The sequence below is a fragment of the Nannobrachium achirus genome, assembly GCF_963921795.1.
Source record: "Nannobrachium achirus genome assembly, chromosome: 9".
NCBI classification, from domain to species: Eukaryota; Metazoa; Chordata; class Actinopteri; order Myctophiformes; family Myctophidae; genus Nannobrachium; species Nannobrachium achirus.
In genome coordinates, this window is record NC_137818.1 from 57,786,529 (window position 1) to 57,813,468 (window position 26,940).

Genomic DNA, 26,940 nt, shown 5'->3' on the forward strand with positions numbered 1-26,940 from the left:
AGACTAAAAAAGAACAGTGTAAGATGAATAAGAAGAGGAGAAAAAAATCACAAACCCTAACACCAAACCCTAAGGCCTTACCTTAACCCAAATCTGAATCTTTTCGTAATTGTAAGCCTAAAGCTGGTTGCATTCTTTCGTTGCGTTTTGGAAAGCCGAAATCCTTGAAAGCATTTTTCAGGCCAAGGAGAGAGAGAGAGGAGAGAGAGAGCAAGGCACCCAGTGGAGAGGGTTGCGATCGGGAAAAAAATCAACCCTGGTCCGAAAATAAATACTAAACGGGCGGCAGTGTGCAAACGTGATTGTCATAAGGTGAGGTTGTTTTTTTTTATTTGCCCGAAAAACGCAGCAGTGTGCAACAACCTCATCTCTAATAAATAAAAAATATAACCATTACATAATTTATTCTCCTCACAATGTCTATATCTCAAATTCTACCTTACTTCCATTCGCAACTGGCAATAACAAACTTTGTATTTACCAACTGTATGTATTTTTGCGCTGTTTATTTTATTTTTATTTACTTCTTTTTACTATATCTACTGCATAGTACTGTGTTCTATCCGTCTGTCATTCAATGTTATATGAGATACTTCAATGGTTTCCTATGGAAATAAGCTTAGTCTTTTCTAGGATCTCCTTTTAGTTGACCTTGTACCAGTGAACTGTACCGTCATGAAACTGTAATTTTTTTCTATGCAAACTTCTAATAAAGTCTTCAATCAATCAAATCAAACTTGTGGGGACATTTGGCCTTCACAAGTACAGTAACACAAGTACACACACACGAACGCACACACACACACACACACACACACACACACACACACACACACACACACACACACACACACACACACACACACACACACACACACACACACACACACACACACACACACACACACACACACAGGTATGTTTCCTGGCATAGCAAGGCCCTGAGGGGCACCTCTCTTACATATTTGCACATGGCTTGTTCTAGCTGTTTTACAACGCCTTGCCTGTGCTCAGATTCAGCGCAACGGCAACTCTGTGATACTCTTGTGACGCTTCTAAAACATTTCCTCAACGTGTCAGCTGCTGGGGCCCGCAGGCGTGGTGGTGCTGGCTGAGTGGCTGGCGTGTACGTGCATGCATATTATACGTCAGTCACACACACAGCATCTGAGTTGAGAGCAAATACTTCAATGAATGTACTCACTGGCCTCAGCTTTGACTTTGTCCATTTCTGCCAACAGGGTAACTTCTCTGTCCATTAAACTGGGGAGAGAGAGAGAGAGAGGGGGAGGGATAAAAGGGATATTCTTTACTTTCCAAAGATAAGACAGCTTTTGCACTTTCAGTCAGACTGGAACCCAGATATATTAACCAACCACTTGAACCCTAGAGCGGTGTTTCTCAACCTTTTTTTTCTGCATGGGCACACTTTTCATGTCCCAAGAATCCATGGGCACACCGACATAATACCGAGGTGTAAATATCGTCACTGTCGGGAAGAAACCTTGTATCTCCAAGTTTCAAATTTGTACGTTTATTCGTTAAGTGAAGCCCTGCTTCATCATACAAGGCCGTCGCACAACAGTAGTGAAAACAGCAGATCTACAAGCACACAACGCCTCGCGGTGCAAGGCGTTGTGTGCTTGTAGATCGGCTGTTTTCACTAGTTTAAATCATTTTTAAAATGATAAATACAATACTGGCTTTCAAGCAGTTTCAAGGGGCACACTTTACCCTTCTCAGGGGTACACCAAAGGGCCCCAGGCACAGTGGTTGAGAAACACTGGTATAGTTGCATGTTGCAAGGGAGAGAGAAGAGGGACCGCAATTGTTGGTTGAACAATTAATGTGGTTAACCTGCATTAACCTGCTCATTTCAGAGGAAACAAGCAGGTTAATGTTGTGATACATTGACTTTCATTCCATGCAGTAAACTTCTAACCATAGGGCTTGGGTTTCGTTTCATAAGACATAACAAAACTTCTAACCATAGGGCTTGGGTTTCGTTTCATAAGACACAACAACACTATCATCGCCATGTCATGTTGAGCAAAGGTAAGCTAAATTGCACTTTGATTCACTGATGGACATTGGAACCTTTAAAACCACTTTCCCTAGACTGCTTAGGTAAACTAAACAGATGAGCACAAACACTCTGGAACACGGAGGAGATAATGTGAGCGGAACAACCCAGGTCATGTCAGCCCCAGAGTCTGATAGCCTGTCAATCACCAGCGACAGATTCGTTTTGAGTCCCTGCTGGCACCGCTGACCCCCTACAATTGGGTCATGTGGGAGCGTGCAGGCCACCGTTTCCCCATCGTGGGCCCACGGGGACCACCGGTGGTCCAAATTATTATAGTATTACTGTATACTAATGGCAATTAGGTTATGGACAGATTATGGGGTGATTGACAGATGATATGTGGCGATTGACAGGTTAGGGTGATTTGACAGATTATGGGGTTATTGATAAGACTTCTGGGGGATTGACCGACATTCAGGTGATTGACAAGACTATCTGGTGATTGCCACACATTCGGCATTTGACATATTTATCATAGTCGGGGGCCTTATGGAGATAGAATGGTAATTTAGTGCTAATCAGTCTAAAAGCGCCAGATTTTGCACAGATGTAGCCCAGGGCATGCTCTAATGATTTAGCTGGGGCGCCCGAGTTGGCGACCTTCGGGGTCGCCACAGCGGCCAAATCAAGTTGGGCTCCCATTGACTTTCTATACAGGAGGAAAATACCCAGAAAAACTTTTTTTTTCTGGTAGGATGTGAGGGGTCTAACTAGGGGTTTGTCATGAAGCTGAATCCATTGCAAGCAGTTGTTTTGCACAATAAACATTCCTTGGGCCCCAGAAAACAATGGTTTAGTGATGAGTCATCACTTTTCATCAGTTTCATCAGTTTTGTGGGCGTTTTCTGGGGCTATTTGTAGCCCAAGGAATATTTTTCGTGCAAAACAAATGCTTGCAATGGATTCAGCATCATGACATACCCCTAGTTAGACCTCTCACATCCTACTTAAATACCCAGAATTCTTTTTTTTTATTATTTAAGTAGGATGTGAGATTATTTTCCTCCTGTATAGAAAGTCGATGGGAGCCCAACTTGATTTAGCCACGGGGTCGCCGACTTGGGCGCCCTAGCTAAATCATTAGAGCAAGCCCTGGGCTACATCTGTGCAAAATGTGGCGCTTTTAGACTGATTAGCACGAAAAATCCCTAAGGCCTCCGACTATCAGGAGATTGACAGATTATGGGGTGACTAACAAGTACTGTGGGTGACCCGACAGAATATTATGTGATTGACTGAATTTGAGACCATCAGGTGGTATTTAAGGACCCACTGGACGTTTGAAAAAGGAGAGGAAACGTACCAGTTCTGCAGTTCAGCGAACGTCTGCTTCATCCTCTTGATGGAGGTGTCCATCTCGTCTTTAACCACCATCCTGTAGCGGGTTAGCGAGGCGGCACACCTCTGCAGGTCCTTCACAGAGCGGTCGATGTTGGACGCTGAGGACAAACCAACACATGGTTCAGAGTTAACCAGACATTAAACAAGGGCTGCACGATATGGACAAAATTTCATATCTCAGTATTTGACATTTCGATATCAATACGATATAACGGTACAGATTTTAAGTGCTATTTGGGTTCCCACACTTGTTATTTGATATTCTAAGTGTAGCAAAAGGCAGCGGTTTGGCCGATATATTTCCCAGGGCGATATATCGCCCATCGTCGTCTTTTGCGATACTGATATTGTGCAGCACTAACATGAACTACATTATAGCACTCCAATCCTGGGCATGTCATGTTAAGTGAACATTCGGTGAAAATAGCGGATGTCACGGCCCACTGTGGGCTTGTAGATCAGCTATTTTCGGCATTTTTTTTAGATGGATCTGTAGTACAGAGCTCAGAGATATATTTTATTTTATAGCAAATAAAAGGTGGATTTGTCTTCCAACCGCGGAGAAAAGGCTTTCGACAACCAATAACCGTTCTTTGTTTGTGAGTAACAAAAGTATACAATTTACTTTGACTAAAGGTTTAAGCCATGTGTAGCCATCGTAAACCTGGTCAATGAGGAAATGCATAGTCTCTGACATAGTGTTGAGAGAGACACGCGGCCAGCAGGACAGGTGTCTTACCTATCTTGTTTCCAGATGTTGTGTGTTGGCTGCTGTCAGTGGTGAGCTGCGAGGAGGTGGAGGAGTTGGAGCCTGCTCTGTGTCTGTTCTTGCCACCTCCTCTGTAACCCTGGTGATTTCTCCCGCCTTGGGGAGTGGTGGAGGCCGGGGGGGCGACGACGCTGCTGCTGGGACTTTCTGCCTCTGCAGCTGCAAAGGGAAGACCCATGACAATAGAACATTCAGCATGTGCGTCCATCTAGAGTCCCAAGTGAAGTCCCGATTTACACTTTGCAGTAGAAACGTTTGTGAGCTTGTAGACGACATACGACAACATATAAACATGAAAGTTCGCAACACCATTGTGTGAAAGATTTCATTTAAGTTTCAGTTTTCATGTAGTTGACAGGCGGGGGCCTTCCTCCAATCATGCTCAAGTGGGGGCGGGCCTTGGTGCACGTAAGGCCCGCCCCCACTCGACCATGATTGGAGGAAGGACCCACTCTATCCTGATTGGAGGAAAACATGTCTCCTCCACCAAAACATTTTGTTATTATTTGAATTAAATGAAATCCCTAACCATACCTTTAAGTTTCACCCCCATTAAGGGAATATTCTTGAAAGAGAAAGAAATATATATATATATATATATGTTTTGCACGGAGAAAGGTCAAAATCAGAAGCAAAATCAGATAAAAGAGCTTTTCTGTTTGCCAAATCCTTTGATTTATATGGGCATGTTTCAAGAGAAGCTCATATGTAAACGCTTCAGTGCCATAAACCTAATTGTAGGAGCTATTAATGTATGTTTTGTTGCCGACATGTTATTATACTATATTTGGCACTTGCTGGCGGGCATTCGATAGACACAGCACATGTTTTCTATACAGGGAGCACAGGTGCACAGGTGCAACAATTAGCATGGGGACGGGCAGAGGGGAGCACACACTGTTCTTTAGCAGACACCAAACAATGACGGACAGAAACTGACAATCAAGAAGAAACAAAGAGAGAGAGAGAAACTACAAAAGGTTCTCCGGTATAGTAAAGTTCCTCTTTTTGTCGTTGTCAGTACTAGGGCTGTCCAATTAAAACATTTACATAATTTTCACAAAGGTAATTGTGATTTAATCGTGTGTTTGGCATTGAACAATGGAACATATCACTACATTTTACATTTCTGTTTGGCTTTTAAGCTTCATAAACAAAAGAAGCAAAGGGCAGATACGAAAAATAACAACTTTATACTTTATATGAATAAAGTATAAACTTTATATGAATAAAGTATAAAGTAATCTGCTATTTCCACTATTTTTTAAACTCCAACATAGAAATTGTTATGACGATTATTCAAAAATAATTGCGATTGTCTCAAATAATTGCGATTTGATAATTATATAATGATTGTGACAGGCCTAATTGTCGGGCAGAAACCTCTGCATAAATCATCTCAATATTCTATTGAGATGATTTTTGGTTTTTTCACAAATTAACTCCCTACTTGAACACACGACAGCGTCACACAAAAGCATCAGAAGTAACAGATCCACAAGCTCGAAACGACTAAAGCTACTTTTGCCATTTTTGAATTTGAAAACGGAAAATTAACAGTTTTGAGGTTTCCACCCGACAATAAGTTCACTAAGTTAACAACTGCGGGAAAATCGACTGGACATTCTCTTGTCTGTATCCGCGTAGGATCAGAGGGATGGGATATTGGATTCAGTTGCTGTTACAATAATCATCTGCACAGGGTTCCCACGGTCATGAAATTCCTGGAAATATTTTGAAATTAGAAACATATTTTTTCAGTACTGGAAAAGTTTTGGAATTTATCAAGGGTCCTGGAAGGTCCTGGAAAAAATAGCTATGCATTGTCTTTGGTTATTGATTTTGTTAATACCTCTGAAATGACAAATTAAACATTGGCCAAATTGTCAAATATTAGAGGCAGAAATTGTGAAAATAGACGATCTACATGCTCACGACGCCTCGCAACGCCTTTTCAGGCTGCTCACAGCCTGAAAAGGTTGAGAACCACTGGCATACCCTACCTTCTTTGGGCATTGCGCATAGGAGTAAGCGACTTGTTATTGAGCTGAATTATTGTTATATAGTCCTGGAAATTGGGTTAAATATTCTGGAAAGTTTTTGGAAATTAATTGGTAAAAATGTGTGGGAACCCTGTCTGCAGTAATCGTGATATTAATATCTATACAAAAACAAAATGCTCAAGCAGAAAGACGCCCCGGCCCAGGGCAGGCCCATCACCTGTGGTTTCGGAAGTGGCGGGTTCAGAGTCCAGCTCGGCCGCGTCCAGGGAGGCAGAATCCAACTGTTCACTCAGAGAGTCCAGGGACTCTCCGTCCAGCACCGAGCCGTTGGCGTGGAAACCGTTCACCTCCTCCGCGTCCTTCTCCTCTTCGGGCTGGGCCTCCTCTGGTGGGGGGGTGGGGGTGGCTTCCGCCTGGAGTTTGGGCTTCTTCTTCTTCTTGGGCTTAAGTGGAAGGCATCACAACGTTAGGGCTGTCACGATTATGACATTTGACATGACGATTAATTGTCACTCACATAATTGCGATTAACGATTTAATTGTGTTTTTGTCGTTGACAATTACATTTCTGTTTGGCTTTTAGGCTTTGAAGTTGCACATGGCAGATATGAAACATAACCTATATACAAAGAAATTACATATTTGACAACTTTATACTTAAAAAAGAACATTGATAGTGGAAATAGCCAATCTACAAGCTCACAACGCGTCACGATGCAACGCGTTGCAAGCTTGTAGATCTGCCATTTCCACAATGTTTTACTTTAAAAAAATATATATTTCAACATGGAAACGATTATGAAATATAATCGCGATTATGTCAAATAATTGCAATTAGACCATTATGTAATAATTGTGACAGCCCTAATCAACGCCAAGAAAATAAACTCCCAACGTTTTGAAAATCGTGCAGATTTGTCTTTGAATATTTCAAATCCTTCTAAGACTTTTTGAAAAACCAATGTTTCTATGTCAGTGGTGCTAAACCTTTTCACGTGAAGGACCCCCAAAATGATATGCATTTGGCCACAGACCCCCATCTCAAAATATTTAGTTCCAGGGACCCCCAGAAGCAAAATTTGAGTTACAAATGTTTGCTTAAAAGAATACATATATTCAAAGATTTGCCCACATTTTCACGACTTTTCAAAAATAGCAGATCTACAAGCTCGCAGCGTGGCACTCGGTGCCGTGCTGTGAGCTTGTATATCTGCTATTTTTCAATAGCTAATTAGGGCCCCTCCACCTTGGGCCCTAGTAACTCAGTCCCACTTTCCTCCCCCTTGTGATGCCCCTGCAAACAGTAGAACAATGGGAATTCCTCACCATATTCAACGTGGGATCAGATTCAACCACAGATCATAAATACATAAATAAAGAAATAGTTTGGACGTTGTATTACCTTCTTTTTACCGGTGACACTCCATTCCTTTAGGATCTCGACTGCACTGCCTGGAGTGGAAAGGAAAACAAAAGATGAACTCACTCAAAGACAGAATACATCTTTCAAGTGCGTATCCAGGATCTTGCACTTTTATTGCACAGGACACGAAAACCCTCTCGCACAAGAAGTTGTCACCACCCGATTAGCCCCGAGGTGTCGTTTACTGTAACTATGTAAATAAAAAGGGAACAAACAGAGTTGTGACGGAGGCAGACATCATTCTTGTTCTATAATTAACCTAGCGGCGCTGAACCAACACCTCTTTGTATTGTATCTGACCAGTGACGCAAGCCGCGACAACTATGAGCGAAGGCATGCGTCCCAGAGAGCTTGCAGTAATAACAGACTGCGTGGTGAGAACACAGGTCTGATTGCAGCGCTGCGCTCGGTAAGAGAAGACTGTTACATGTGTTTCTGGCCCCAGTCCAGTGAGGTTAGGGATGGGACGATAAGCGATGTTATCGTCTATCGTGATGAATAAACACTCACGATAATCGTATCGTGGAGATTTAATTTATCGTGATATCGTCCTCCGTCATGCACTGGGATCAATTCACCTTTTATTTGCCGAGCTGCATATCCGGTACCTTTTAAACCCTCTATACTTGGTAAAAGGTACTTAAAATATAGGTTCTTGATACTGTCTTTTTTTCAGTCTCTATCAAATGTCTTTGCCAAAAAATAGCCGATCTACAAGCTCACAAAGGACACAAGCATCTCTGAAATGTTCATGTTGTCCCATCCCTAAGTGAGGTTAGATCACACAATGCAAGCCAATGTCAAATCATGTTTAAACCACAATTAACCACTCAAAAGTCAAAATCCAGTATACTTTGTTGACCGCAGTGGTGGTAAAAAAGTACTGTTTTACTTAAGTAAAAGTATCAATACTGCAACATAGAAATACTCTGTTGCAACTAAGAGTCCGGAATTCAACATTTCTTTTGTACAAAGTACTCATTATGCAGACTGTCCCATTTCAAGTTTTCAAATATATAAAAATCTTTTGAAAATGGCAGAGGCAGATCTATAAGCTCACAATGCGTCACAATGGGACGCATTGTGAGCTTGTAAATCGTCTATTTTGAAATGGGGCCGGAAAAATGGTGAAAAGTGATGAGTCATCAAAAAAAAGTTTAAAAAATCCATCGCAAGCATTTGTTTTGCATGAAAAACATTCCTTGGGCAAAAATTCAGACCCAGAAAATGGTGAAAAGTGATGAATTATCACCTTTTTTTAACTTTTTTTTGATGACTCATCAACTTTCACCATTTTCTGGGGTTGAAATGTAGCCCAAGGAATGTTTTTCATGCAAAACAAATGCTTGCAATGGATTCAGAATCATGAAAACACCCCAGTTTGACCCCTCACGTGCTACTTAAAGCAGATTTTTTTCTTTTTTTTATATTTTTCTTTTCCTGTGTAGTCACAGTGTATTGGAGTTGATGGGACAGTGAATATACAAATGGCCATAACTTTTTTTCGCGATGTTTCTGGTAGAGCAGGCCTGTCATTCTGTGGACCTTAATGACCAAACTAATAGATAAAACAGAAATATAAAGTACGGCAGAAAATCACAGGTCCCCTCCCATTTTTGGGACTGGGTCCCCGACTATAGGGTTCAAGTGGTTAAACTTTATTGCATTGGGTTTTGACCTAGCAGTCGTTACCCCTGGGTGGTTACCTAGCTGTTGTTACCTTAGGGTAGTTATCTTGCTCTTATGTCACAAGTCACACTTTAGTACACAAATGAACAAAGCAGTTTCTAGCAATCTTATATCCTATATCAAAATTGGCTGACGGGAGGGCGGGCGTCACTCTGACTCAGACATAATCATAAGCAAGCCCGATATGCCCATATATAGGCATGTCACAATCTATGAATGTGCCGAGTTGAGTCTCCTTTGTGTATCTTGAGAACGGTGTTCAACCAACCGACATCAAACTTGGTGTTTTGTCACTGAGGACCCAAGGGAGTGCAGTGCCCAGTGGAGAAAGTCGGCCGGATGAGCGGTTTTACAAAATATCTGTCAATCCACAAATCTCTTTGTACCTATCTGTCTATGTCCCTTTTATGCCCATATATGGAACTGCCTGGTGGCCTCCAAGTACAATGATAATGGGTACTGTACTGCACCAAGTAGTCTGATTATCGAACGAGCATTGCCCAACTCCTAGTGTTTTTATTGTCTGTATACAATGATTGATAAAAGGTACCATCATCACAATACGCGCAATAAAAACACAAGATTCCTGTATCATACATAACCCGACATTGCTCATTTGTGTGCTACTAGAAGCTAGATCAGCTATTTTCACAATATTAATCTGTGGGACTGAATGTAACCTCAGCTTCAACTCCTACAAGTTGAATTGGATACGAAAGGACCTCAGCCTACAAAAGGAGCTCAGCCTGCAATCTCCTACTAAATAATACAATGTCAATGTTTTGTAAGAAGAATCATTAAATATATAAATGCTGCAAAAGTAACACAATAAATAGAAGAATTTATGGATTTGGCGCTGTGATCGGGAATATCAGTATCGGCAGATACTGATTCCAGTTGATCGGTATCGGCCCCAAAAATCGCAATTGGAGCATCTCTAGTTATTCCATACTATATTATATATCAAGTAGGTCGGGAGTGGCTTATTGTCGGTATCAGCCGGTAACACGCGGGAGTCTGTCCCCGTTACAATGCGCTAGACCCCTGGGAGATGGACTGCTGAGGTGGAGCGCCACACCTACCATCAGCTCCCAGTACTTGCCGCACTACTTGCCAAGCCGTGCTACTCATACGCTGAGTTAGGGGTGGGCGATATGGCGATAATTATCGTCTCGGCGATACAGCTTTGCCACGATAGGCCATTTCAGAATATCGTTTCTCTCGTGATACAAACAGTCATTTAGAAAAGGCTCTGGATACAGCGAGTGCACGTTCCATGAGTCGCAGCTCTATTGCTTAATTTATACTTCTATAGTACTGTGGTGTAATTCGCCAAAAAGAACAGATCTACAAGCTATAACGTGTCGCGGCTCAACGTGTCATATAGTTTGAGGATCTGTCCCCTGCTTTCACGGCCCCTCCCCCGTGCAGCACGCAGACAGGCTACAGAGTGTCTACAGCACTGACTGAGTTGTGATTGTGTGCAGGAGCACGGCACAGTGGTCCACGATTTAGTTTCACTTTCACGGGACTTTAGTAAAGCAGTGATGCAGCTTGGCCTGCATTCTTTGAAGCATATTTTTTATAATGGATGCATTAAACTAACAGGACGCAAACTACTTATCCGTCCTGCTATCGCTATCAGCCATCTCACTGCTTGCAAAGCTGAACTGTGCTGGAGTCTCATCCATAGCTGTGTGTTCTGGCAGTATTGATGAGATGATTTAGATCACCTTGTAAATCCATGCATCTGTTTTTATTAACTATAAACAAGTAGCTATTTGCTGCTATTTGTAAAGTGCTTATGTTTTCACCATTGATGCATGCGTGTGTCGTCGCGAATCGCGGTGAAATCGTCGCGTCTATTTTGCGTCTATTTTATCTATTACATAATTGGCTTAGTCATAAAAACCATGCCATTATTGTTAGTAGAAAAGCGAAAAGCTAGGATGATAATGAGTGAGTAATTCTCTAAAAATAAAGCTTGTATCATAACAAACCTCCTGACTTTGGTTGGTCATAAGGTAATTTGTTTTCCCTCAAGTTTCAATGGTAAGGCATGGGTTGTTGTCAACCTGTGGGTCGAGACCCCCAGAGAGGTCCCGCCAAATTGTTTTGAATATAGCCTATCTACAAGCTCACAACACTCAAAAAACATTTCAAAGGAACCCATAAAACATTTCTGGGACCCATTTGAATGACCTGAACCATCATCACACCAACTAGTAAATATTTTGAGGTAAAAGATGATAATTGTTTAATCAAACATCTGAATGTTATCATTAAAAAAAAACTATCTTTCTATCTGCAGCATAAAAATGAATAGATTATCTATAGAATATCTGTGTGGGTCTAATAAACCAACCATAAGGTAATTTGTTTTCCCTCAAGTTTCAATGGTAAGGCATGGGTTGTTGTCAACCTGTGGGTCGAGACCCCCAGAGAGGTCCCGCCAAATTGTTTTGAATATAGCCGATCTACAAGCTCACAACACTCTGATAACATTTTAAGGGAACCCATAAAACATTTCTGGGACCCATTTGAATGACCTGAACCATCATCACACCAACTAGTAAATATTTTGAGGTAAAAGATGATAATTGTTTAATCAAACATCTGAATGTTATCATTAAAAAAAAACTATCTTTCTATCTGCAGCATAAAAATGAATAGATTATCTATAGAATATCTGTGTGGGTCTAATAAACCAACCATAAGGTAATTTGTTTTCCCTCAAGTTTCAATGGTAAGGCATGGGTTGTTGTCAACCTGTGGGTCGAGACCCCCAGAGAGGTCCCGCCAAATTGTTTTGAATATAGCCGATCTACAAGCTCACAACACTCTGATAACATTTTAAGGGAACCCATAAAACATTTCTGGGACCCATTTGAATGACCTGAACCATCATCACACCAACTAGTAAATATTTTGAGGTAAAAAATGATAATTGTTTAATCAAAAATCTGAATGTTATCATTAAAAAAATCATAGATTAGTCTATCTATCTTTCTATCTGCAGCATACAAATGAATAGATTATCTATAGAATATATGTGAGGGTCTAATAATCATAATAAACCTAAAAACCCGCATAAAACAGTATTGTGATAATATCGTGTATCGTGATACTGCATGAAGCATATCGTGATAATGCTTTTATCCAGTATCGCCCACCCCTACGCTGAGTTGGCGGTGCCCAGAATCGAACCCATGACCTTGCGGTACAAAGGCGAGAGCTCTACCGACTGAGCTACCCAGGCACAAAATACTACTGAGCGGCACGGGGGCTTTGACCTGCTCCGTTTCCGACCTGGGCCGGTTCACCCCTCCTTAGGCGACCTGGTGGTTCACCCCTCCTTAGGCGACCTGGTCTTAGGCGACCTGGTATTGTGATGATGGTACTTGTATTTGCCTGCATCTCTCTCTCTGCTCTCCTTCTCTCTTTCTGTAGCGTTAAGTATATGTAAAGTGTCTTTTTTTTTAATACATTTATTGCAGATTGCAAATTTACAAAACGGACTTCTTCTTGAGAACTTGTTGTGATTGACACTTGAATAAAATTGAATTATAGAATATATATATATATATTGGATCATCGATTAGTATTTACAGACTATTGAAGATATCTCGCCGATATTGGGAGTTACATGATGGCAAGGTACCTACACAACCCAAACATCTACCAAAGTTTAAAATGTGCTTTAGGCAATCTCAGATTAGAATGGATTGCAGTCTATTGATCCAAATGCGGGGGGGGGGGGGGGGGGGGGGGGCAGCAGCAAGGAAAAACAAAGTCAGTAATAAAACAAGACAGGGTCAAACAACGATGTGGCTTCCTCCCATGTGGATCCCTGACAACAAATTGATGATAAGGTCAATATGGCGACAGTGACTGTTTCTGGCATCCAAGCCTTTTGTTCTCTTTCTGCACTTTGAAGTAGATTTGAGTGGATTTGCAGCGAGTCACTGTGTTGTAGACACAATTTGGACAAGGTTTCAGGCAGCCTGACCTGAGCCCCACTGACTTCAATTGTAGGTACCGAGTCGGCCTACTGGCAGTATGCACAACTTTCTTTTGGCACTGATCGGTCCAGCGAGATTAGTGATAAACAGACAGACACACACGCTTATAGATGGCTAGCCTCTTACGGGCAGTAGCTAGCTACAAGTAGCTTAGCTACATAGCTTAACTACATTTCTAAGTAGCGTAACGGAAGCTAGCTACATTTCTCTGGGGATAGCTTGTAGTGTAGTTGAGCTAAATTTAATCAAGAGTAACTAGTAATCTAGCTTACTACATTTTCCAAGTAGCTGGGCCATCACAGTCGGGATGAATAAATAAATTAATAGAACAGTCATTACAATAGTGTCCCCAATAGTGAGGGGTATACATTTAATTTAAAGCCAGACAGAAGGTTTCCAGTTTCAGTCTGTTTTATAATAAACATTTTTCTCCCAGCATTTTTTGCCTGCATGCCCATTTGTTTAGTGGAAAAAAGAAGAAAGAAAAAGTAGTTTTGATGTAGCCAGCTATTTTTGTCCTGTAGCTTGTAGTGTAACTTGCTAAATTTCTCTGGGGATATCTTGTAGCGTAGTTGAGCTATATTTAATCAAGTGTAACTAGTAGTGTAGCTCACTATATTTTCCAAGTAGCTTGCCCATCACTGCTTACGGGGCCACAACATAGAAGAAGATGCGAGGTGATTTACATCCGTATCTTTGCTGTCGGGTGGAAACCTTGCATGTCTAAATTCCTTTTTTTAATTTGAATTAAAAGAAAATATTAAAAAGGTAGTGACAATAGCATCGCAACACTTTGACTGAGCTTGTGGATCGGCTATTTTCACTACTTTTGTGCGACACTCTTATGTATGATGAAGCAGGGCATTCGTTTACGAAAAAATTAAAAATAAAAGGTTAGAAGCAGTGAGAAATACGGAGAAGAAATGCAAGGTTTCTGCCCGACAGCAATGATATACAGTTAAAACATGAGACACTGCTTCCGCAGCTAGCATGGCGATCTTGGGCTTGTGCTTTAGAGCAGTGGTTCTTAACCTGTGTGTCGCGGGACCCCCAGGGTGGTCCCCAAATTATTTTGGGGGGTCCCCAGACGATTAACTTAATGTGCAATATTGTTTTCTCACTCAACAGTAATCAAACAACATACAGTTTAAGTGTATAGACTATAGAGGGTATCTGCACATTTCTAAAGTGACAATTTAAGGACTTTTTATTACCTCTAAAATGACAAATTAAACATTGGCCAAATTGTGAAATATTAGAGAGAGAAATTGTGAAAATAGCCGATCTACATGCTCACAACGCCTCGCGTTGCGAGCGCTGTGAGCATGTAGATCGGCTATTTTCACAATAGAACCATGTTATACAAAATGTAATTCTTCCTCAGCTCTTAGTGCTTAAAATATGATTATTTGGGGGGTCCCAGCACAGTCTGCGTTGTCCCTGAAATGGTTGAGAACCACTGCTTTAGGGGCAGTCTTTGTAGGCCAATCAGTCAAACCCTCAGGTCAGGTTGCGTCACCCATACCTTCTAAGAAAGCTTGGACAGCTTTGTCGATGCTGCACTCGTAGTGCTGCAACACCAGGGTGATCTCGTGGTTGCTTTTGTTAGGGACGACGGCCCTGACAGCGCTGATCTGTAACAAACAAATAGACAAATCAAAAGTAAGAGCAGAACAGGTTCAGCGTCAATATCACTGCTACAGAATCATCTCAGATTACACTGAAACACCTCCACGTTACGAGAAGGAATTATGTAAACCAATACATTGTTTCCTTACCTATAAATACAGTACACATACGTGTGTGTGTGTGTGTGTGTGCGTGCGTGCGTGTGTGTGTGTGTGATATTGTCGTGCACGAGTGCATGCATCTAGTCTCAAACTCAGAATGTTCAGCGAGTTGAAAGGTGTCATCATCACGGGACGAGACAACTTATATTTTCATTTGTTATTTTAAATGACATGACATAACAAAACAAGTTTGATTTAAATATTCAAGTACTTTTTTTGGACCCCTAGTATTTTCTTCCATATACAAGGTAGAGCATACAGAATCCCTTTAATGAAAACGTGATACCATTCTAACATCTAACATGTGGGACAATTTATGAGCGCTACCGAGATCCCTGAAGTAAATTTATGACAAACTTGGAATTAGCCAACATTACGCTTAATTTATACTCCACGAAGGTGCCGCCCGCCAACGTGAACACATCTACGTCTGTTCTTTTTGGCAAGCGACACGTCATACTGCACTGTAAAATCCTAAGCTCCAAAGAGTACTCACCAAAACGACAACCCAACTCAGATATTAGTTTAGTTACTTGGGAACTAAGACAGACCAATTCTTAGGCTCTTTTTCCTGCCTGCTAGCAAATCCGATTTGTTTCTCAAATCTGATCCTTAGGATCGACTGTCCAGTGTCCATGCTGTGAATTTGCAAGTGATCAGATCAGATTTGTGTATTCAGACATTGTCGGCCTATGCGCTTTGGATGCTATGGACATTGGACAGGCAGCGACACTCGTCAAAAATAGCCGATCTACAAACACAGCTTATAGATCGTCTACTTTTATATTTCATTCCAAACAATCTAAGAATGTGCTTCAAATCTCCTTTGCAAAAATATGTTTCCATGTGTTTTTTTTTCCTCCAACCAACCTCAACCCTTTTGTGAACAAATACAGTTTGTATTACAGCTTGTGACCTAAAAGAGGGATTAGCGTTTGCCTGGGACCCAAACTAGTCAAAACAGCAGATCTACAAGATCACAACACGCTGCGTTGCGCTGTGAGCTTGTAGGTCGGCTATTTTCTTTTTTCATGAAATTCTTAGCTTTTTGGCAGAATGTTTTTTGAAAATGTTTTGAAATAATAATTAAAAACTAAATATAGAAACCAAAAATTAAGGGACCCAAGTTCTACAACTTCTACGCAGTTAAATGAACACTACTTGGCTGCAGTGTTGTTCATTTTGACAGCAAATTTTGATTTAGTTTTAGTCATAGTCTATTGAATAAAATGTCAATTTCAATAGACTAGCTTTCAATAGACTAGCTTCCAACTGAATATCATAAGATTTTAGTCGACTAAATCTGCAGTTTATTTCGTCCACAAAAATGTATTTTGGCAGGCCTTGATGGCGTCGTAATGACAGATTTTACACTTGGTTCATGTTGGTTGCATGCTGAAAATAGGCGATCTGCTGTTTTCAGAGCACAACCAAACATAAATAAAATGACCTGTCTTTTTGTACCACTGATCTCTTCTCCACTAGTCCCTCCCTAACATTTTAGTGTTATTTTTATTTGTTGACGAAATTGCCAATATTATTTAGGTCTTAGTTTTAATCATCATGGCTTAGTTTTTATTTATTTTCCGTCATTAAAAAAATGTCATTGTAGTTTTAGTCTACGAAATTAACTACGACTGTGCATGTCAATATTTTAAGCAATATAATAAAAGCTTACCTTCTCCTTCATTCTTTCACACGTCCCCCCCTGGGACATGACCACTTTTGTGTGAGTGTCAAACACCACCCCAGCAGCATCTGGGAAACAGGACAGAAAAGGAAGCTTTATTTTCTGTTGGGCTTCCGGTTAAGGATTTGCAAACCACTGTGGCTCCATTTGCAAAACAAAAGACCGGTGTCAGCCATTATTAGTCCAAGATATGTTCTGGCGGTTTCCTGGACAGAATTGATTTCTAATGGCTAAACCTGCGCTCACAAATGTTTTTTTTTTTTACAAAAGGTGACCCTATAGACTGAAAACGCAGACTGTGCATATGAATTGTTTAGTACGCTATCGCTTCCAACCCAACTTTATTATTCATGACTAAGACACGAATAACCTAAAAGTGGCCTTGCACGACCCCTTGCGGTATTTGCCAAAACGTTATTTATGTCGAGGAGTTGAGGAAAGAGAGTATTGATGCAATGCAGTGAAAGTGGTATTGGGCTGAGATTAGGAAACATGGAAATAAGTCATTTGTTTACAGGTGGCCTCTGGGTGGCACCTGCTGAAATAAACCAGTGGCTTACCACTGCCTGGAATTAACCGCTTTCAAACTGGCATAGCTGATCTACAAGCTCACAACTCTCCGCAATTATTTTTGAATAGGGCTTAAGTGGTTAATGAAAACACCTTTGTCATAGGCCCAAGTGCTGACCAACACGTTATGGGGCTTTTAAGCCGTGACATCATTTTGTAGGCAGAGGAGAACTCTACCCCCAGAGCATTTTCTGTCCCTCACTATTTCAACAGATCCGAGACAAAAAATAACGACTAAAGTATAGTTCTAACACTTTCCTTTCAACAACAAAGAGAAGAAAAATGTGTAAATAGTACAAATAGTAAAAAGATTCACGGAAACTGGGGGCAGAAATTCTCCTCTGCCTACAAAATGATGTCATACGCGGCCCGGTGGTTCACTCTGACCGGCCCTTATAGGGTTAATGTCAAATTACAAAATAAACACATTTTCAATTTTTTTTCAAAATAAAAGATGCCAAATGCCGGGTTTTCAAAAAGAATTGGACCGCTTAAGTATTTATTTACTTAAGTCGGAGGTAAACCTGTGTCTTTAGTTTGCGGGGTGCATATTTTGCGGGGAGCACTGCCTTTTGGCCCTGCTCTATATGGATAATAGCCATGACTTAATCAAGGCTGTCCTCAACAAGACCAAGATCTCAATCACGTTTGAATGGGTAATGCCCAATAGTGTACATAACGTTAATAAAGAACGACTCTGCAACTCTAGAATTCATATGCATCAGAGAAATGGAATTATAAGTCTATTCAAACTCATGTCAATGAGTTCAGCAGCAGCAGCAGAGTTGGTCTCTAAAGTACAACATGTGGCAGATCGCTGCATGACATTTCTCTCAAGAATGGAAAAGATTTAAAGAGAAAAAAAACAACTATAGCTGAAATGAAATGGGTCAGAGTCGAGAGAAGAGTTAACTAATAGTAACAATAAACACAGAGTTCTTGTAAATGTGGTTCATCCAGATGCATGAATGCATTATGACGTATTACTCCACACACTCGTCTTTTGGGCTCTGACAGTAGCTCATCCACCTGCGAGGCCACGTTTACACACACGTACGCATGTGAAATGACTTAAGGATATGAACTACTTGGGAATTAGGTCTCTTCTTGCCTGCTGGCCTGTCAGCAAATATTTGATACTTAGTGGCTAAATATACACTGCAGTGACTGTACAAAACCAAACATAGTATAAATGTTATAATCCTGATAGGGTTAGGGTTAGGGCATTCACCAAATATTCGAATATCAAAGTCACTATTCGACTTTGTTCACCGAAGTCGAATATTCGCTAATTTATATTTTTCTTTAAAATATATATATATATTTCTTCATGGTTTATAAAGCTTGGCTTGATAGGAAGTCATAAGAACCCTGACAAGCACTTGGAATGGTATTACATTTAATGTAATCTCTCGAGACAGCCTCAGATTCACTACAGACCGATCGGTGTCGCCCTTTCTTTGACGATGGGTTACCAGGGTTACCAGATTGCATTTAATGTGACTCGGTTCCGCAGATAAATATTGTGAAAATAGCAGATCTACATGCTGTTGTGACCATGTAGATCGGCTATTTTCACAATGTTCGCCTCTTGCTTACTTAATATTTGACAGTTTGGTCAGTTTGGCCAGTCCTGTCGAATATTCCACTATTCGAATACTTTGAGGTCGAATAATTTGAATACTAAAAATCACTATTCGTGAATGCCCTACATGATAGCAGGAGATAAAAAAAGATACATACCATTTTGGCTGTTTTTCTTTGCCATGTTGGGGAAAACTCCTATTCCACACTACGTTAACCAATAAATGTTTTGCTGTATAGATTCTCAAGTCAAGAATGATAAATAGCCCTTCGGATATTCCGTTTACTCAGATCGTTCAAATAAAGAGGCAGGGGTGTTGGGAGTTGGGTTGTCTTCTCTTCCACTGGAGGCCAAGCGTGGCTGACAGCTGGCAAGAGAAGGTTGGAAGATCAGGTCTCCTTCTCCAGGCTACGAGTCAACTTCTCTTCTCGGTTTTACACAAAGTTGATCCAATTCTGGGGGAGAGAGGGAGAGCAGACACAAATGTAGTCGATGACTTAGCGATCAGAAAATGTTCAACGTCAGGATAAATGCTATACCTCAAAGTTTCAATTGCTATATTAATACCAGTAAGACTCCCTAATCGGGAGATAAGCGACCGTAGGTCGGTTATCTCCACAAATAGGGCAAAAATGTGTTTTTCCAAAATCTCCCTGATCCATGTTGATGACATGAGTGTAGACATACTGTGTAGTGATTTTCGTGATTTTAGGGCAAAATCTCTAGAAGAGGGCCATGTGAGAAATGAGGGGTGGGGTCTCCGCGTTGCCTTGGCGGACGAATAGGTACCGGCCCCGGCTCTCCCGGACGCTCCCAGCCCGAGTTACGGCATTTTATGTGAGCTGCAGTGGAGGGGGTCCTCCACTGGGGGCGTCACCACTTTTGCATCCGTTCTGGAGCACCAGGAGTGGGTGGTCCCCGGGAATTCCCCGTGAGCAGCCCCGTTGGGGTGGTCATTTGGTCATTTTTGCACATTTGGTCATTTTTTACACCTGGGGGTCCCCCAGGGACCTGGGGGTCCCTGGAGCTCCGGGGGTCCTTGGAGGTTGTAGTTTGGCAGGTAAGGAGTGTGTGTGCAAAATTTAGCATGGATGGGGGCAACGGTTGTGGAGATATGAGCAGGGCAAAAGTGTGACGTGTGACGTGTGACAGACAGACGGACAGACAGACGGACGGACAGCCCGTGGAGGTTTTGATAGTAAATGCTCCCTACAGTCGCAACTAGAATTTAACAAAAGCAAAAGCAATAGAGATGTTATAGAAGTGTCTTAGCTTTTATTTTAGGTATGTCAGTTCTATAAGCCAGTGGTTCTCAACCTGACAAATAAAACATTGGACAAATTGTCAAATATTAGAGACAGAAATTGTGAAAATAGCCAATCTACATGCTCACAACGCCTCGCGTTGCGAGGCGTTGTGAGCATATAGATCTGCTATTTTCACAATAGAACCGTGATATACAAAATGTAATGCCTCAACTCTTAGTGCTTGCCAAGGTGGCTCCGAGTGGGGGGGTCCCCAGTTAAAATAAGATTATTTTGGGGGGTCGCGTCCTGAAAAGGTTGAGAACCACTGCTATAAGCAAGTACTATTTACAGTAGTCTTCTTTTCATTCAAAACGTTAAAATGGTAACACACAAATCTATTTCCTTTGGCCATAAAACATAGAATGAAAAACAGACTTCAATAAATGAAGTCTTTCTGGCGCTCTGTTGTGGACAATCTGCACTCACTATTGCCTTTGGCAACGCAACACATTTCACGTTTCAAATTAAGTTGGCCTCCGTTGTAACATCTTTGCGGGCATTGATGATGATGTGGCCTAATGGGGATGTGGGCATTGATGACAGGGTCTAATTGGCAGACATTGAATTTCCGATGACTCAAACATAACATTATGACTGACTATGAACTGGTCTCAACAGGATTTTACATCCTAGAGAAACACTTTAAATTAATGGCATGACTAAGTACATGAGTACTTAATTTAGTACCACTTCACAACATTTGACATGATATGCATATAACATTATTTGAAATATGTACAGCTAGGAAGTATGAATTAAGCTTATAGTTGGGAGTGCCACAGGCCTCATTCCCTCCTAAATATGATCAGATCACTTGGTTTTAGGCAGGTTTCTTTTCCAAATATTTTACATTTAACTTGAAGGAGTAGTTCACCCCCAAAATGACTTTCTTTCTATTGATTACTCACGCCATGGAGACTTGAGTTCAATAATATTTTTTTTGTTTCAGTCACATTCCTAAGATGAAATTTCATTTCAATAAATTTACCCCCATTGATTCCGGATGGGGACCCGAATGCATTTGGGTCCCTAGCCGGAATCAATGGGGGTAAGTATACTATAATCACTTTTTTGTCTTAGGAATGCGAAAAATACAAACAAATATTATTGAACTCATGTCTCCATGGCGTGAGTAATCAATGGAAAGAAAGTCATTTTGGGGGTGAACTACTCCTTTAACAGTTAAAAAGCTGTATTTCTGGTGACACATCCAACAACGGCTCATAATAAAATTTATACTGGATTTGACGGTCACCATCAACTTAGTCTCGCCAAAGCACTTCTTTCTCTACCTTTTGCAAAATGGAAATGTCAATCTTTTTAGACACTTCTCTTCCGAGTCTGAGTTACCTGCATCACAAAAACAATACTGGTCTAACTTAGATATTAGCTGTTTTTTTTACATGTGGATTACACATCCACAAGTTCCACATTCGCTTCACTATACATGATAGTTGAGGTGCATTCACATTGAGCGTGACACGATCATGTTTTTGAGAGCCCTACATAAGTCAATATGATGGGAGGTGCATAGTCCCTCCTAATACAACAGGAGTACAATATGTTTTGTTTCACGTGTTTGCCAGAGAAGCTTGCAGCTTACAAACGAGAAACCAAAAATACACAGGCGTGGTATGGGTTTGCATGCCAAATCCTCACACATGATCATTTTAACCAGTTTAGGTGGTCCATAAGTGAAGTTGACTCCAGTCCTTAGACAAATGCAAAAAACTGAAAAAGTGGCAAAACCATGACAATGCATCTGCAAGATACTATACTGTTGCCTATACCATCGAACCTGCAAATTGATATCCAGGAAAGGGGGCAGTGGAGTTAAAGGTGAAGACTGAAGAGCCTGTGAACTGCCTGCAATCTAATCATGTGTCACACTAGTTACAACAGGCTGTAACTAGTAAGTTACATCCCATGTCCCAGTTTAGCCTATATACGAATTTGAGTGATCTGGAGCTTGACAGATTAACCTCACTGTTGTCATACCAATATGAAGGAGAGGGCTTTGATCAGAGTAGCAGCACACGTTCACGTCATACAACAATGACAGATCACAATCTTACAACAGAATCCACGCAACAAATTATGTGTGTGAGCGCTCGGCTTCTACTGCCGACAGCTGCTTTGTCCAAATCAGATTTAATTACGGCCCTTCATGTCCCCTTCAACGCTTGCCTTCAAGGCTGCCGTTAAGCAAACCAGGTTTCTCTTTCTGAACCAGGAGCTCGGGAAAAGGAAACGTAAACTTTGTAAATCCACACCCCCGTCATTATGTGTTCGCATGCCACAGTCCTGTATTACGTGCCACCACACCACACCTTTTGTAGACGTCAAAGGCACACAAGCCCAGTCAACAAGTGACACTCGACGGGGTAATCATGCAATGACTCGGACACATTATTGTGTTTATCAAGAGGGATGGTGCTTGAATCTTCGAGAACACTTAGTGCACTTTGTGTTGACTTGATTAACACACAAGCTGCTACCGCACAATAACCTTTTGAAGACAGCAAATGAAGCAACAGATGTAAAGTGTCTAGTTGACAGAAATGGGAGAGGAGTTCCATGCTCCTGAATGACATAACTACTCTGAAACCCCTTCGTATCATGTCACTTGATTAAATAAGCACACTCTAGTCTACTTGTTGGGTGCTTTGTTGTCATTACTTTAGAATAATGTCTATTTTTATGTTATACTTTATAGTATATAGGCTTAAATGGATATTAACACTAGTTACAATAATTCTAAATGCAGAGACAGGGAATGCAGACAATTTATTCAACATTCAGGGAAATCACTTTATCCCCCTAGGATTGATCAATTGATTGAATGCTTTAGTAACAGCTTGCAAATAGTACAGTCGTACAATTATACAATGGTGCTAAAAGGATCACACAAAGAGCCTTAAGGCCTTGTTTCCATTGTGGTCCTGTGTATTCAATTCATAGAGAATGCTTTGTATTGATGATTATTATCATTGTCATCACCTGCCTAACCGACTTGCAGCATGCTACAATGCATTCCACATGTTGCACTCCATTTTCCATGACACACATACCAATTCCAAAGTCAAACCAAAGGAATGATGTCGCTGGACCCTTCACAACCCCGGCTTAGATAAGAAACCAAATTTGAAAGTGTCTTTGGAGATACATGTAGGCTAGCCCCTCTCGAGACCCCAAAATCACCTCTTTTTGTATTTTGAAGTTAAGAGACCCCAAAATCACCTCTTTTTGTATTTTGAAACTTCAAAATACAAAAAGAGGTGATTTTGGGGTCTCGAGAGGGGCTACATGTAGGCCTATATACCTAGTCATTTCATAACTAGGTTCAATGTTGCAAATCTCAGATCAGAGATGTAAGATTTTGTACCAGTTGCCACTTGCCAGCTACATTTAATTTCAGAACTTATTTGATATTGTGTTAAAAAACTATCACTGCCAGACAAGCAATTCTGATACAGACCGACAGTAAATATAAGACCAATTTCACCAGTGAAATAAACATGAATGAAAAATTAGGGAGAATTACAAGTCGGTGGTGGGTTTCTAACTTGGGTGGGATACAGTGCATCCATCAACAGCTTTTTTTAAGACCTCTGTCGCATAGCTTGTGATCTAAGCATCAAACGTGAATGCAATCAAATGCATTTTCAAGAGATGTGAGCAGATCTCCAGACAGTTCCGAGACTGTTCCAGGACCCGCTGCAGACAGCAGCACACCCTGCTAAAAAAAGGGGGAACCAGAGAGGGCTCCGTCTTTCATTCGCTCATTCGCATAATTTTGGCTGCAGCTCTGGACTGAAGCTGATGGAGGGAGGGGGGGTTCTTTTGCAGCTTGCTAACGTTTTTCCACACACACAAAAAAAATGACTGACCACCATTTTGTAGGATTTTAGAATTTCCAAAACAACAACCACCACTACGGCAGCAAGGAGCTGTGTATTTCACCAAGAATAGACGTTTTCTGCAAAAAAAAATACAAAAAATAAAAGAAATCTGCTCTGCTCTGCGCAGCATCAGCTACTAGCATAGCAGCAGCAGCAGCCAACTGGCTAAACGCTTTTTATTATTCAACGTAACGCTATATAGCTGCAACACGGCTAACTAACGTTACACGAGCTTACTTGGGCGTTATGAGCCGTATAATGCGTTCGTCTTGGATGTATTTCTGGTGCTCCGCGTTAAAAGAGGGTTAGTTTTTACCTGTGAGCTGCTGTGTGTGGGAGCCGCTGCTGCAGAGTCCTTTCAGCCTCTGATGTTCTGACGTTAAAACGTCTCTGCAATATTTTCCTCAGCAGACACCTCGCGGGTTGCCAGGTCTGACCGCAAAACCTCCCCTTTTTTAATGGCTTTAGTTCAGTGGTTCTGGAAAAAAAATGTTTTGAATGAATTTGCCCGCGGACCCCCATCTCAAAATATGATGTGCCAAGGACCCCCATACAAGATTTGTGGTGTTAACATTTTCAAAAATATTCAGACATTTATTAATAATGAGGAAGTTTGGTGTTTTGAAAATATATAGGCCTAAAAGATGGAGACATAGGCCTATAGCCTGTGGGCTCTGGGGGCCCCCTATTAGACCCCGGACCACCATAAAGGCCCATTCCCACTGGGCCAGATAACAGATATAAAAAATCTCTTTCTCCATTCAAGTGGATGGTAAGATACAGATTTTTTTTTTAAATTTTGTATCTGTATCTTACCATCCACTTGAATGCAGAAAGATATCTGTTATCTGGCCCAGTGGGAATGGGCCTTTACTCTGAGTCTCAGAGTTATGGTGGTCAGAGTCTGAGAGTGTACAAATGGAACCAAATGGACCCGTATTTGGTCCATTTGCAAGGTAACGTAAGTGAACCATTTGGTTCACTCTCAGAGTGAACCAATTTAACCAAATGTTGTAGGCCTACACTCTCAGAGGTTCCTGACTATCCATCATTTATCTGGGGACCCCCTGGAACCCCCTCAAGTTCCCAAACGTTTTCATGTCAAGGACCCCAAAACTACATGACACTTAGCCCGCGCGGACCCCCATTTGAAAAGATATGCCAGGGACCCCCAAAGAGAAGAAACGGCTCTAGCAGTGATTCTCAACCATTTTCATTTCAAGGACCTCCAGTTTGACATGCATTTCAGCTACAATGGACCCCCATTTAATGGCATTTCTAGATCTGGGACCCCAATTTATTTTCTAAAATCAATGTTAATTTAACTCTGACACTGAGAGTGTACTCTAGCCTATTTGGTTCCATTTGTACACTCTCTTGAGATACCCATAAGGGTCCATTTGGTTCCTGACTATCATTTAGCTGGGGACCCCCTGGGAACTCACTCAAGGACCCCTGGGGGTCCTGGTCCCCACTTTGAGAACCTCCCTGCAGCAGGCAACTGGAGTTGTTTTGTCACGATTTCATAATACTTTTGGATAGACCCTTTATTTATCTCTCCTTGGTTATAGAAACAGTAGAATAAAAATCTATAGGAATTTATTGAACTGAACTGAACTGACCTAGTATTTTTTGCTGACTGGCATTTCATGAAAAATAAATTATCATAAATAGAATGTGTCTCATTCAAGTCGACTGATTCGTTTAATGTTAAACTAATCATCATCAGCACCATCGTGTGTGTTAGGCTACGATATAAAACTGTGCGTAAAAGTAATGTCTGTAATAGATTTGCCTTAATAAAACATTTATTTAAAAACAATCCTGAAAACACCCGAGTGAGAAACATTGTGAACCTGGCAACCCCGGATCCACGTCGTCATTTCCGAGGTCCAGGAATCATCAATGTAGGTGTGCTTGTTTTGCTGCCTGAGGCAGCCCGGCGGTCATTTACACCAGTGGTTCTCAAACCTTTTCATGTCAAGGACCTCAAATTGACACGTTATTAGCCCACGGACCCCCATTTGAAGAGATATGCCAAGGACTACCCATATAAGAGACTAAAGAGCAGTTATTTTTACGGCTCTAGCAGTGATTCTCAACCATTCTTTTGAGAACCAACACACTCAAATGCCCATCATTTGTCATCGACTTTATGAATGTGACGTTTCTAAACCAAACCCACATGATTATTCTGCATATTCGGCATTGTGTTGACAGAACTTGCCACGAGTCACGACACAATGTTTGCTTGGAGGGAGGTAACGTAAGCTTTTCAATAAAAACACTGAACTGTGTGCCCCCGAAGCGAGATGAAGTGAGGAAAATCAATTTAAGATCGACGTCACCAACAACTAGCTACAATAAACTAACCTCGCCTACCAGGCTTTCTCCCGGGAGAGAGCCTGGTGATCGTTCACAACAGACCGTTTGGTTTCCGCCTAAAGCGCGGAAACCACTAGAAGAAGCGGCGTCGCTTTGATTTGGTTCCCACCGTTTGTTTCCCCAATCCCTATTAAAATGCTCGAGTAGCCTAGTGTGGTCTTGCCGGTCGCTAAAAGTTGGACTAAAACATGCATATACCAAACTAATTTTTCAAAAGCAAAACTACTCCGCATCGAGGAGTTTATTAGATAGGCCCTAAAAGTATGTCCTTGAGCGCAGGGGAATTATTTTGGGTTAAAACTGTTTCCGGTGGATATTTCCGGCGAAATTGTAGTCCTTGAGTACTACAAAACATGACGTTTTGTGGTTTCCGCTCCA

General features: G+C 41.3%; 1 protein-coding gene across 1 annotated transcript in view; it reads right to left on the bottom strand.

The window, feature by feature from the left end:
* Positions 1 to 24,548, bottom strand: part of spats2 (spermatogenesis associated serine rich 2) — a 35,886-nt gene extending 11,338 nt beyond the window's left edge. Inside the window, exons 1-9 of the mRNA XM_080733738.1 lie at positions 24,494 to 24,548; positions 19,127 to 19,423; positions 16,802 to 16,881; positions 14,859 to 14,967; positions 7,602 to 7,651; positions 6,417 to 6,642; positions 4,167 to 4,355; positions 3,390 to 3,525; positions 1,205 to 1,263 (exon numbers count right to left, since the gene is read on the bottom strand). Coding sequence (XP_080589864.1) covers positions 1,205 to 1,263; positions 3,390 to 3,525; positions 4,167 to 4,355; positions 6,417 to 6,642; positions 7,602 to 7,651; positions 14,859 to 14,967; positions 16,802 to 16,881; positions 19,127 to 19,151 — 874 coding nt within the window. The 5' untranslated portion in view covers positions 19,152 to 19,423; positions 24,494 to 24,548. The remainder of the gene's footprint in view (positions 1 to 1,204; positions 1,264 to 3,389; positions 3,526 to 4,166; positions 4,356 to 6,416; positions 6,643 to 7,601; positions 7,652 to 14,858; positions 14,968 to 16,801; positions 16,882 to 19,126; positions 19,424 to 24,493) is intronic.
* Between the last annotated feature and the right edge of the window lie 2,392 nt (positions 24,549 to 26,940).